The sequence below is a fragment of the Gekko japonicus genome, unplaced genomic scaffold, assembly GCF_001447785.1.
Source record: "Gekko japonicus isolate JY-2015 unplaced genomic scaffold, Gekko_japonicus_V1.1 scaffold274, whole genome shotgun sequence".
Lineage (NCBI taxonomy): Eukaryota > Metazoa > Chordata > Lepidosauria > Squamata > Gekkonidae > Gekko > Gekko japonicus.
The window spans coordinates 72,063-86,092 of NW_015174850.1; the positions used below are offsets into that span (position 1 = coordinate 72,063).

At 47.6% G+C, this 14,030-nt stretch overlaps 1 protein-coding gene across 1 annotated transcript in view; it reads left to right on the forward strand.

Moving 5' to 3' along the window:
- Positions 1-4,154: 4,154 nt before the first annotated feature.
- Positions 4,155-14,030, forward strand: part of METTL16 (methyltransferase like 16) — a 22,269-nt gene continuing 12,393 nt past the window's right edge. Inside the window, exons 1-4 of the mRNA XM_015424534.1 lie at positions 4,155-4,372; positions 5,306-5,508; positions 9,281-9,421; positions 11,308-11,423. Of these exons, the coding sequence (XP_015280020.1) occupies positions 4,245-4,372; positions 5,306-5,508; positions 9,281-9,421; positions 11,308-11,423 (588 nt within the window). The 5' untranslated portion in view covers positions 4,155-4,244. The remainder of the gene's footprint in view (positions 4,373-5,305; positions 5,509-9,280; positions 9,422-11,307; positions 11,424-14,030) is intronic.

Below are 14,030 nucleotides of genomic sequence, written 5' to 3' on the forward strand. Positions count from 1 at the left end.
CCCTAATGGTAGCCCTACTCCTACCCCTATCTTAACCCTAGCCCTAACCCTAGCTCTAGCCCTAACCCTAGACCTAGTCCAAACCTAACCCTAATGCTAGCCTTAGCCCTAACCCTAACTCTAACCCTATCCTATTCCTAACCCTCACCATAACCCTAACCGTAGCCGTAACCCTAACCCTGTACCTCTCCTAACCCTAACCCTAACGCTATCCCTAACCCTATCCTAACCCTAACCATGTCCTAACCCTAATCCTAACCGTGTTCTAAACCTAGTGCTATCCCTAGCCCTAACCCCAACCCTCACCCTAGCCTTAACCCTATCCCTAACCCAAGCTCTAACCCTAACCCTAACCTTAGCTTTAGCTCTAGCCCTAAACCTAGCCCTAACCCTAACCATGTCCTAACCCTAATCCTAACCGTGTTCTAAACCTAGTGCTATCCCTAGCCCTAACCCCAACCCTCACCCTAGCCTTAACCCTAACCCTAACCTTAGCTATAGCTCTAGCCCTAACCCTAACCATGTCCTAAACCTAGCCCTAGCCCTAAACGTAACCCTAGCTCTAACCCTAACCTTAACCCTAGCCTTAACCCTAACCCTAGCTCTAACTCTAACCTTAGCTATAGCTCTACCCCTAAACCTAGCCCTAACCCTTACCGTGTCCTAACCCTAACCCTAACTGTATCCTAACCCTAGCACTAGCCCTAGCCCTAACTCTAGCCCTAACCCTATCATAACTCTAACCCTAGCTCTAGCCCTAATCCTATCCTAACCCTAAGCCTAGCCCTAGCTTTAACCCTAACCCTAACCCAAACCCTAATGCTAGACTTAGCCCTAGCCCTAACCCTACCCCTAAACCTAGCCCTAACCCTAGCCTTAACCCTAACCGTAGCTCTAACCCTAGCTATAGCTATAGCCCTAAACCTAACCCTAACCATGTCCTAACCCTAACCCTAACCGTGTTCTAAACCTAGCCCTAGCCCTAACCGTGTCCTAACCCTAACCATAGCCCAAGCCCTAACCCTAACTCTAACCCTAGCCCTAACCGTATCTCAACCCTAACCCTAGCCTTAGCCCTAAACCTAACCCTAGCTGAAGCCCTAACACTAACACTAGCCCTAACCCCAACCCTAACCGTATCCTAATCCTAACCCTAAATCTAGACTTAACCCTAATCCTAACCCTAACCGTATCCTAACCCTAACCGAAACCCTAGCCCTAACCCTAACTAGGTGTGAGGGCTAGGGTTAGGGCTAAGGTTAGGGGTAGGGTTAGAATTAGGGGTAGGGCTAGCATTAGGATTAGGGTTGGGGTTGGATTTAGGATAGGGTTAAGGTTAAGGCTAGCGTTAGGGCTAGGATTAGGGTATGGGTTAGGGCTCGGGTTAGGATACGGTTTGGGTTAGGGTTAGGTTTAGGGCTAGAGCTATAGCTAAGGTTAGGTTTAGGGCTAGGGTTAGTGTTAAGGCTATGGTTAGGGTTAAGGTTAGGGCTAAGGCTAGCATTAGGGTTAAGGTTAGGGTTAGTGTAGTGTTAGGGTTAGGGCTAGGACATGGTTAGGGTTATTGATCTTTTCCCCAGCAATCTTAACTCCAGCTTGTGATTCATCCAGGCCAGCATTTTGCATGATGTACTCTGCATATAAATTAAATAAGAAAGGTGACAATATACATCCTTGTCGTACTCCTTTTCCTATGCTAAACCAATCAGTTGTTCCATATCCGGTTCTAACTGTCACTTCTTGACCCTTATACAGGTTTCTCAGGAGACGTGTGAGGTGATCTAGTACTCCCATCTCTTTAAGGACCTGCCATAGTTTGTTGTGATCCACACAGTCAAAGGCTTTAGTATAGTCAATGAAGCAGAAGTAGATGTTTTTCTGGTATTCTCTTGCTTTCTTCATAATCCAGCGAATGTTCGCAATTTGATCTCTAGTTCCTCTACCTCTTCGAAACCCAGCTTGTACTTCTGGCAGTTCTCTATCCATGTATTGTTGGAGCCTAGCTTGTAGGATCTTTAGCATGACCTTGCTAGAGTGTGAAATGAGTGCAATTGTGCGATAGTTTGAACATTCCTTGGCATTGCCCTTCTTTGGGATTGGAATGGAACCTATTTATCTACTTGCAATTTCTTGCTTCCGAACTCCTACGTTGGCAGGAGCTGGGGCCAGAGATGGGAGCTCACTCCGTCACGCGGCACTCGGGTCTCAAACTGCCAAGCTACCGAACTTCCAGTCTGTGACTCAGCGTCTTAACCAGTTGAGCCACTGTGGCCCCATGGCAAGCTTAGCTATCAAAAAACATACTTTGTCTCTCCACAGGCGTTTGGTTGGGAGAAAGTTATTATTTTATTTATTTACGTTACTGTCTGTCTTTCTTATTAGGACTCAAGGTAAATCACACAGGGGGAGTCAAGACAATCAACAGGATTGGATGTTCAATAAACAATGCAATAGGGTTAAGGTTGCAGAACGAACCAGAAGTCTAAAAACAAGAATAAGGAGGAGGAGGAGATTGGATTTATACCCCGCCCTTCACTCGGAGTCTCAGAGCGGCTTACAAACTCCTTTCCCTTCCCCTCCCCACAACAGACACCCTGTGAGATAGGTGGGCTGAGAGAGCTCTGGCAGAAACGGCTCTTTTTCAAGAACAGCTCTTATCAGAACTACGGCTTGCCCACAGTCATCCAGCCAGGTGCAAGTGGAGGAGTGGGGAATCAAACCCAGTTCTCCCAGATTAGAGTCCCGCACTTAACCACTACACCGAACTGACTCTCTTTTTTTACGATATCTTTTTTAAACTTTATAAAATTGCAAAAATTCTCAATTGTACAATATTGTAAAAAGGTCCAACATAGTCCAACATTATGCGTACCCGGTTATGAACTCATTCCAACTTTACAGTCTTCCTCAAATGTAATCCTATATTGTCAGGAGGTGTCAGTTTCTTAATCCAGCTCAGTATTGTAATTCCTAAATTCCTTCATAATTTAGTTTACACTTTATAGTGGATAGATGGAAAACAACAAAGTCGCTGGATGTACAAATACAAATAATAAATAAAATAAATCAACAAACATGGGAAACAATTAGAGAAAGCCTTCTTGAACTAAGGAGGGGAAAATCGTTAAAGAACACCTAAAATCTGAACGTCACAACAGATGCAATCATACAGACCACCTCTAGATGTCAGCCTTTATTCAACAATGCAACATCCTTTTCAGCAGAGGAGAGCTAGAACCGGAAAAGCAATTTAGGTTAATTTTTTTAAATGGTGCCAGTTAGGATTCCAAATAATAGTCATAAAAAACCAGTGACGAATTACAATAAGCTTACAATTAATGTATGAAGCTTAAGGTTAGGTTACCCTAAAATTAAACTAAAAATAATCAAATATTGTTAACTCGAAAGGTGCATTTGACGGTAGCCTACAAGCCATTTGCAATCCTGAGGCTAAATGAATTCCAAAAATTGAGAGGCATAAAGCAGGATAAACGTTTCAATCACCCAGAGTGCACCAGTTGGGTTGCCAGCTCTGGGCTGGGAAATACCTGGAGATTTTGGGGATGGAGCCTGGGAAGGGTGGGCTTTGGGGAGGGGAGGAGCCCCAATGGGGTATAATGCCACAGAGCCCACCCTCCAAAACAGCCATTTTTTCCTGGGGAACTGATTTTGGTTGTCTGGAGAGCAATGTAATAGCAGACCTCCCGGTGCCACCTGGAGGTTGGCAACCCGGTGCACCAGCAAACTGCCATCCGGGCAATGCTCTAATCCAGTTGTGCATGTCTGCATTACTGCACAATATTTTATTGGACACATGATATGTCAGCATGAGTTCAACACAGCCCCTTCGGTCTTCTGAATGTGGCCCTTTAAGGCAGCCCCCTATCGAAAAAGTTCGAGGCGCACATCCCTGAATCGACGGCTTCTAAGCTGCGGGCGGTCAAAAGCGCGCGCGTAATTGCGCATCTCATTTCGCGCATTCCCTTCTTCCCTAAAGGCACTGCCGCCCTTCCCAATGAGTGCCTCTGTGGTCGTTTCCTAGCCTAGAGCGGCGCTTCCGGTCTCCTGACGCCCATCGCAAAGGGAAGGCGGAAATCCGAGTGTTTACCATAGAGCTTTCCCCCGGAAGTCCGTCCCCTCTAGTGCGTTTTTTAAATCTCTGTGGTCCCTCGCCTGTCGCCTGTCGCGGGAGGTCTGGAGGAGTCCCGGAAAAGGGAGGGGTGGGGTTTTTTGCAGTGGGCGGGATGGCCCTCAACAAGTCGATGCACGCCCGGAACAGGTACAAGGACAAGCCGCCCGACTTCGCCTACCTGGCCTCGAAGTACCCGGAGTTCCAGCGGCACGTGCAGGTCGGCTTGTCGGGGAGAGTCAGGTAGGTCAGGGAGGCTGGGTCAGGAGGAGGGCAGGGGCCCCCCTCCAAATGGTGCCGTTCAAGAGTTGCAGGCCAAATGGCAGGTCCCTGCCCCGGGGAGCTTGCAGGCAAGAAACTGCTTTGGGGGGAGAGCTGGAGGGGCGTGTGTGTAAAAAACCTCTATTGCCTGGACTCTGTTCGGTGCAAGGCATGAACAGGAGGCAGATTTGATATTTGGTTTAATTCATTTGTCCCCAGTGGGGACTCAGAGCAGCTTGCATCATTCTCCTCTCCTCCATTTTATCCTCACAACAGCCCTGTGAGGTAGGTAGGAGATCAGCAACTTCATTTAATTCATTTGTACCCCACCTTTTCCCCCAGTGGGGACTCAAAACAGGTTGCGTCATTCACCTCTCCTCTGTTTTCTCTTCACCGCAACCCTGTGAGGTAGAGTGATGTGTTGCATATTTAGTTTAGGAAATCAGCAGTCTCAGATTGGCTTTTCCATATTCCTCCGCTTTGTGCTGCATGTACAAATGTGCCAGGAATGGGATAGTGAGGACCCTTGTAGGCTGGGATGCAGTACTCCCTCCCAAGCTGTGGCATCTTGTGAGCAAAAATCCTACTTTGTGAGCTACTGGCATTGAAGTTCTGAGTGAGCGATTTGGCTCCTGCATAAATCAGTTTGCTCTGGAGCCCTCCGTCCTGAGCTAAGGTGAAGCTGTGTGAGCCAGAGGATAAAAGACTGTGAGCTAGCTCGCACTCACTCAGCTTAGAGGGAACACTGGTGGAATGCGTGGCTGAGCTGTTGGCCCCGCAGTTCCTGATTTGCAAAGCTGAACATCTCCCAATCCCTAGTGTGATTAGTTCCCCCTCCCCCTTTATCTTTTTTACGTTGGAGATTTGGGGTGCAAGACTCAGTGCAGCTTCTTCTTCTGTCTCGTTCCTTTTCAGTGTCAACTTCAAGGCTCCCGAAGCGGTGAGAGCCCTGACGTGCACCCTGCTCAAAGAAGACTTCGGCCTTCAGATTGACATCCCGTTGGAGAGGCTGATCCCGACGGTTCCCCTGAGGCTCAACTATATCCACTGGGTGGAAGATCTCATGGCGATGCAGGATCCTGCCGGGAAAGCTTCTGTTGTATGGGGGATAGATATCGGTTGGTTTCTCGCTCGCTGGATACAGTTCAGTTTTGTGAAGGGGCTGCTGGATGATCGGCTTTGTGTGTCAGGGCCATAGTTCCCTCTAAGCTGAGTTGGTGTGAGCTAGCTCACAGTTTTTCAGCCTCTGGCTCACACATTTTTGTCTTAGCTCAGGAAGGAGGGCTCCAAAGCAAACTAATTTATGCAGGAGCCCAATCGCTCGCTCACAACTTTAATGCCAGTAGCTCACAAAGTAGAGTTTTTGCTCAGAAGACTCCACAGCTTAAAGGGAACATTGGTCAGGGCTGCAGTTAAGATTTGGAGAGTCGGCCTTCTACCCCTTGCATCACTTGCACAGATTCTGTGGGACTGGCTGCAGTTCTTGCCAGCTTCCCAAAGAGGGGTATGGGAGTTGCCAGGAAAGGTGTGTGTGTGTGTGTGTGTGAAAGAACGAGGCCCAGTGTTCCAGGTGGCTTCCCCTTGGCCATTTCACAAATGGCTCCCAGATAGGGTTGCCGGGTCTGATTCAGGAAATATCTGGGGCTTTTGGGGGTGGAGCCGGGAGCAAGGATGTGATGTCACTTCCAGGTCCACCCCTCCATATCTAGAAGGTTCCTGTGATTCCATGGTAAGAGCCTGTGCTTCTGACGCAGTGGTTGCTCTCAACTCCTTCTCCACCCAAGCCACACACACGTACTGGTACCACATAGGGTTTTGTTTTCTAAAAAAAATAAGTATTAATTTTCAAAGATATAAAATACAAAGTAACAGGATCAATGTAGGGTTGCCAGGTGAGGCTGACAGGCCGGTGATGGACTTCCCAGGAACCTCCAGGAGAGAGCGGAGGGAAGAAGCACAATTGAACCCTGTCACATTTAAAGGGACCGTGGAAATAATGGAGGATAAGGAAACCTCCTTCTGGGGCTCATAGAATTGGAGCCCCTAGTCCAATCTCTTTGAAACTTGGGGGGTTTCTTTTGAGGACAGGCACCAGATGCTGTGCTGGGAATCTGGTGCCTCTACCTGTACCCCCTAGAGCCCCTGATAGCCACAGATCAATTCTCCATTATACTCTATGGGGACTGGTCCCCATAGGGTATAATGGAGTGCCCAGCAGACATTTTCCCCCTCCCCTCGCTTTCTGAGAAACCTGAAGTGGTGGGAGGGCCTCCAAACCAGGGGATCCCCTGCTCCTGCCCCTGACTAGGGATTGGCACCCCTACCCCCAGATGAAGTGTTCTTTAGCTATATCCTGAGAAGTGTCTTGAGGGCAGTCTCTTGGTTCTTTCTATACATTTCAACTCTTTTCTCAGTAAATGGCAGATTGCTTCCATGAGTTTATTTTGCAACAGATACATGATAACCAGGGTTCCCTCTAAGCTGAGTTAGTGTGAGCCAGCTCACAGTTTTTTAGCCTCTGGCTCACACATTTTTGTCTTAGCTCAGGAAGAATGGGGCTCCAGAGCAAACTAATCTATGCAGCAGCCAAATCACTCACTCACAACTTTGGTAGAAGAAGAAGAGATTGGATTTATACCCCGTCCTTCACTTGGAGTCTCAGAGTGGCTCACAAACCCCTTCCCCTCCCCACAACAGACACCCTGTGAGGTAGGCAGGGCTGAGAGAGCTCTTGAGAGAACTGTTCTTGAAAGAAGAAGAAGAGATTGGATTTATACCCTGCCCTTCACAACCCGAAGGTGTCTCAGAGCGGCTTACAAACTCCTGAGAAAGCTCTTTCGGGGACTGCTCTTGAGAGAAGAAGAAGAGATTGGATTTATACCCCTCCCTTCACTACCCAAAGGAGTCTCAGAGTGGCTTACAAACTCCTTTCCCTTCCCCTCCCCACAACAGACACCATGTGTGGTGGGTAGGGCTGAGAGAGCTCTGTCACACACTGCTCTTTCAGGAACAGTTGTGCCAGAGCTTGTGACTGACCCAAGGTCACATCAGCAGGTGCAAAGTAGAATTTTTGCTCACAGGACTCCACAGCTTAGAGGGAACATTGATGATAACGACCTTTCCGCCACTAAAACTCCAGTCCTGTGGACATTTATAAGGGACCAGCCACATTGAACACTATGGAATGTGTCTCACAAGCAAACTTACTTAAGATTAGACTGTTAATGTTTGGAGAGTTGGAAAAAAATATTTATTTAGTTAAGATATTTTATGCCGCTTTCCACCCAAATGGGGTCCCTGAGGCAGTGAACATGAGAACGGTTGAACCTTAAAACAGTGTTTAGAATTATGCAGGAAATAATTCAATAAAAATCATACAAACACACAACCCCACAATGACAAAGCCAGGAGGGAGGGCCAGTAAGAGTTACTGTGGGTGTGTCTTTGCCCCATGGTGGAAGATAATGATAGACGGAGACAGGTCAGTCTCCCAGGGGAAACGTCGAGCTGGAAGGGAACCCAAGGGTCATCTAGTCCAGTCTTCCTGGATTCCTTTCCGGATCTCTGTCCCCTGAAGGATCTAATTTCCTCCCCCCTCCGTACCCATGAGGCACCAACAGGTCAGAAATATGGGAGGGAACCACAGAAGTTTGCCACTTGACTTTAATTAGTGAATTATATGTTTTGATAATGGTTTTTATGGATTTTACTGTTTTAAATTTGTACATTGCCTAGAGCCCCACAATCGTGGGGAGTAGGCGATTCGAAAATGTAATTAAATAAATAGAATAAACCTCCTGCACAGTGCAGAACATAAGAGAAGCCAATGTTGGATCAGGCCAATGGCCCATCCAGTCTAACACTCTATCACACAGTGGCCAAAAATACCAGGTGCCATCAGGAGGTCCAGCAGTGGGGCCAGGACACTAGGAGCCCTCCCACTGTTGACCCCCCCCCCCAAGCATCAAGAATACAGGGCATCCCTTGCCCCAGACCGAGAGTTCCTATCTATACCTTGTGGCTAATTGCCCCTGATGGACCTCTGCTCCGTATGCTTATCCAGTTCCCTCTTGAAGCCGTCCATGCTTGTAGCCGCCACCTCCTCCTGTGACAGTGAATTCCATGTGTTAATCACTCTTTGGGTGAAGAAGGACTTCCTTTGATCTGTTCTAATCCGACTGCTCAGCAATTTCATGGAGTTCTTGTATTGTGAGAAAGGGAGAAAAGTACTTCTTTCTCGACCTGCTCTATCCCATGCATAATCTTGTAAACCTCGATCATGTCACCCCCTCAGCCGTTGTTTCTCCAAGCTAAAGAGCCCCAAGCGCTTTAACCTGTCTTCATAGGGAAATTCACAGCTCGCTCCCCCAGTGATCCCTGCTCTGTGCCCAGAGAAAAGCAAAAAATGTTCTGGATCCCTGTGCCAATCTGGCCTGGAGGGGGGGGGGGGTTCCTTCCTGACCCCAAAGTGGCAATCGGCATTACCCCGGGCAGTAGGAAAGGGCCACAAGAGTGCTTTGGAGGGAGCTCCAAAGTTTTGGTGCCATAACCAAGAAGACCGTCTAGCCTTAGATGGCAGGAGAAGTTCATGCAAGGCCTCCAAGAGATGACCTGAGTGGACCAGTAAGGTCTCTACCATCTGAAGTCTCTCGTGGCCTTATACGAAGAAAACCTCACTGAGATTTCAGATATGGAGTGCAGTGAGATTTTCACGGAATGGACAAGATTCTTTAGAGACTGCATTAAGCTGATGTGTTTGCCTCGGGGTGCTTGCTGTGTAACTGGGAAATAATTTGTTACATTTAACGTCCATTCGCCGCTTATGGAATCGGGTGTCGTTGCCGCTACCCGTTTTTCCCTACCAGCCCGATCTTTTTCTTGGCTTTGCAGGAACGGGCGCGTCTTGTATTTACCCACTGCTCGGGGCGACCTTGAACGGGTGGCATTTCATTGCGACGGAAGTGGACGACGTATGTTTCAGCTACGCCAAGAAAAACGTGGAGCAAAATAATCTCTCCGACCTTATCAAAGGTATCTTTCCGTCCCTCTCTTCTCACTCCTGTACTTTAGCATAGTTTCTGGAAGTTTTACAGACAAAAGATCACACTGGCTGTGCTCCTAACCACGACACCAAACTGGCTCTCACATCACCTACCGCTGGAGTTGCCAACTTCCAGGTGGGACCTGGGGATCCCCTGGAATTACAGCTCATCTCCAGGCTACAGAGATGAGTTCCCCTGGAGAAAATGGATGTTTTGCAGGGTGGACTCTGTGGCAGTGTGTCTCACTGTGGTCCCTGTCCTCCCCAGGCTCCATCCTCAGATCTCCAGGAATTTACCAACTCTGATGACCCTGCCCGCCATCTGATCTTTTTAAACCGGAGGTACTGGGGATTGAACCCTCGTTGGGCCAAGCAGAGGCTCTCCCACTGAGCCACAACCTCTCCTCTGCCTTTGAATCTCTTTTGTCTTTTTCATTTTGTGGTTTCCCGGTCTGTGTTAGGGTGTGTTTTCTGATTCCAGCAGGATTTATCATGAAATCTTGTTTGTGAGAAACTGTTCTGTGACGCCTGATGATAGTGATGCAGCTCATTTGTCTTGTGAACAGGCAAGGCGGAATTGGCTTACTGTATAGCGAAAAGCCTATCCTGTTTGATTGTTAGTCGTAACTTATAGACAAGATACAAACCAACCTACATTAAAAAAGGAGGACCCTCAAGGAGAAATTATTTTCCTCCTACCTGTCCCCCACTCTTTCTCAACATTCTAGTCTTGCTTTGGCCCCTACTAACCCCACACACACACACACACACACCCCTCACAACAGCGAGGCCTCTGTAAAAGGTTTAGCATTCTCTGCCAAGTATCAGGCAAGTGACCTGGACCCCAGTGCCTCGTGCAGGACACTAAAACCCTACAGTCAGTTCCTCACAACGCAGTGTGAGGCAAAGATGTTGTCTCTGAGGCGTTTCCTTGGCAACCAAGGGTTGGCAGTCGAGATTTCATGGGGTGTTCTCGGCGAGATCTTGGATGGCAAGGGATTCTGTGGTATGTTTTTATCATACGTACTTCATTTATACTCCACATTTCTCCCCAGTGGGGATTTAGAGTGGCTTGTGACGTTTTCCCCTTCTCCATTTTATCCACACAATGACCCCCGTGAGGTAGGTTAGCTTGAAAGGGTGACTGGCCTAAGTTCCCCCAGCCAGCTTCTGTGCCAGAGTGGAGATTCAAAGCTGGGATACCAATCCAACACTAACCATTATACCGTACTGGTTCCTGTTATATTTGGGAGAATATTCTTTTTGTGTGTTTTTCATATGTGCGTGTGTGTGTGCGTCATGAAGTCATGACGACCTCTGGTGACTGACCCCTACTGGGGGCCTGGGGAATATTCAGAGAGGTGGCTGAATAAGGCCTGCCCCCCGCCTCCTGTCTCTGGTATTCCAAGGAGGTCTCCCATCCAAATACTTGCCAGAGTCAACCCTGCTTAACTTCCGAAAACTGGTGAGATTGGGCTTGACAGGGCTGGGAGAATATTCTTTCGATGTGAACAATGTCAGTAGTTTAACTGAGCTGATGCTTCACTGAAGCATATGGAACGTACATTATCAGTTTGAGAAAATACAGCTGAAATATGAAGAAGACGCATATAGCAGAGACTGCCCTGACAATTAGTAGGCGGTTCAGGGGGTTAGAGTTGTAAGAACATCTCAAAAGATGAGTTTTCCAGTGGGAATTTTGCGAATACCCAGTGCAAGTCTAGATAGTTCGGATTTGACATTCCACATCTGGCTGTTAAAGGACCATCATCTCTTTTTGATTGTGCTACATGTTTTTTTCATCTGTATCATTTGCATAACAAATTTCTAGACCTTGAAAACGAGTCGGTGTTTTCTCGGTTTCCTTTTCCTCCAGTGGTCAAAGTGCCGCAAAAGACACTCCTTTTGGACGCCCTGGAACAAGAGTCGGAAGTCATCTATGACTTTTGCATGTGCAACCCTCCCTTTTTCGCCAACCAGCTGGAAGCGAAGGTACGTTGACTTCTGCCCGTCTGTCTGGAACATTTAGGACAGGGAGTAGAAGGTCTGCGGGAGACCTCCAAGGAACACCAGGGGCGTGACGCAGGGGCAGGCAGCAGCACACCACCTCTGAACATCTCTTGCCTTGAAAACCCCACTGTGGGTCACCGTAAGCCGGCTGTGGTTTGACAGCAGCAGTGACAATAGAAGGTCACCGGGTCTTGCAACCCAGGTGACTGTTGTTCGGGCACATAGTTGGGGAACTAAATGAATTTGTGACGCTAGTTAAAGTTCCAAAGACCCAGTCTTTGGCCCATGTCGTCCAGTTGATGTGCTTTGTGATAACAGCCAAGTGAGCTGTTATCAGGAATAGAATTACGTCTTCCTGTAGTTGTCTGGTCCCCGTTCTTCCAATTATAATATATGTCAAAATGTGAAAGGCTATCTTGGGAGGGTGGGCGACCGACACAAACACGTGAAGACTGCATGAAGCTGCCTCCTCCTGAATCAAAACCGTTTGTGTCCATCAGGGTCAGTCTTGTCTCCTCAGACTGGCAGTGCCTCTCCAGGGTCTCAGGCAGAAGTCTTCTGTGTTATCTACTACCTGATCCTTTAAGTGGAGATACCAGGTGTGACGTCCTCCTTACTGAGGAAACTGTTTTTCCTTTAAAACACACTCTGTTCACATAAACTTGGTAGATTACTGCTGCCACCAGGAATGAAAAATCCCAAATCTCTATTATGGTAGAATGACCCTGTGTCTGGGCACTTTAGAGGACTATGTGGCCTTGAGGAAGGACTGTTCTGACTGCTGGGATAAGTTTAAACAAATAATGATTTATTTATAAAAGAGCAAAATAGGTTTCTGGGTATTTTTGAGCTGTTGTTGAAGAAAGGAATTTATAAATATAACTGATAAAGCTAGGCATCACACACTGTCTCTCAAAACGCCAAAACTCAACTCTGACAGCCTTAGCCACATAGACTAAACTCTGCCTTTCTTAGCCACACAGGCTAACCTGTTTGTCTTAGCCACACAGGATAGACTATCCCTCTATCGCTCTCTTTACATTACTGCAGTCAAACTAAACATTTAAAGAAACACACACACCAAAACATGAAATCATTACACCAGGGATCAAACCTGGGGACTTCTGCATGCCAAGCAAACACTCCACCAGTGATCCACAGCCTCTCCCCCCAAAATAAGAAGCTGCCTTATGCAGAACCAGAAGACTTGTCCATCAAGGTCAGTCTTGTCTACCCAGACTGGCAGTGGCTTTCCAGGGTCTCAGGAAGAGGTCTTTCACAGCACCTACTGCTAGACACTTTAACTGGTGGCGGTGGGGATTGAACTTTGGACCTTCTGCATGCCAAGCAGATGCTCTGCCACTGAGCCACAGCCCTTCTTTTATATGGATGGTGCTTTACAGAATTTCACAGGCAAAAAGGCAGGTTCCTGTTCCAGGGATGGTGATCTTGTTTTAGCAGTGAGGGAGCAACTGAAGGAACGTGTAGAAGAGAGAAATGAGGGAGACCAGCATCCCAGAGATGAAGGGATGGTCGAGGAAAGCATATCTTAGGATGGATGGGAGAAAACACACTTTCAGTCTTTGTTTCTGGGGAGGGTGCAGGTTGAGGCCTGGTCTACACAATACTGATTGTGTTCCCAATCAGTGATATATTGTTTACCATGTTTACTTGCCGCAGGTGTTTGTAGCTGCAAGCAACAATTCACATTGCATGATATAACAGATTTTTAAAAAACTCTTTTCCGTGACCCTGCATTTCCTCCCTGGAGCTTACATGTCCCATGAGCAAAGGAAATCTTATCTGCTATATCCAAAGCCAGTATTTTGAAGGAGTATCATAGACACTCAGGTGGCTAGATAGTATCCGTTCCCTCAGCCATTCTGGAATTGGAACTCGGTGGCCTGCAGATGAGAAAAATGTTGTCCGTGTGAGGATAATGCAGTTGTGGTCTTCTGAACCCGTGGCATTCTGAATGTCAGAGCGTCACAGAATTCCTGAGGTGGTGTCAAACTCGGTCTCTAGTTTGCCATGTTTTGGGGGGCTGTGGGGCCTGCAGAGGGAAGGGAAATTCCTGAGGGAGGGGTGTGAGTGAGCGAGTGTGAACAGCTCTGTCATAGTGGCAATGTAACTCTTCCTACGATTACCTCCCTGTGTCAGGGATGACCTTGGAGTGTAACTGTACCTGCCTCACTGTTATTGATAAAGAAACCATATATTCACAGTTGGGGGTTGTGGAGTGCGTGAAAGATAGGCGGGACGATTGGGGTGTATGATTGGATGTCACTGAAGTGGGGGGGGGCCCCTCATTTGAACTGCCTATATCTTTGGATTCTCCCATCAGAGCCCGAGTTCTGACACAGTGCTGATCTGACCTGGAACATCTTTATTTCTCAATAAACAAATCACTGCCAAAGAGAGTGTTGTTGAGAGTAACTTTGTCCAGGGGTCTGACAGGTGGCAAGCAAGCAAGTCAACCCACCATACGTTCTTGATAATTATTACCCATAGGTAAGCAGATCACACAAAAATGGCACTTCCTGCAGTGAGTTTAGACCTAGCTTAAGATAGTCATGGTTGAGGTGAGCT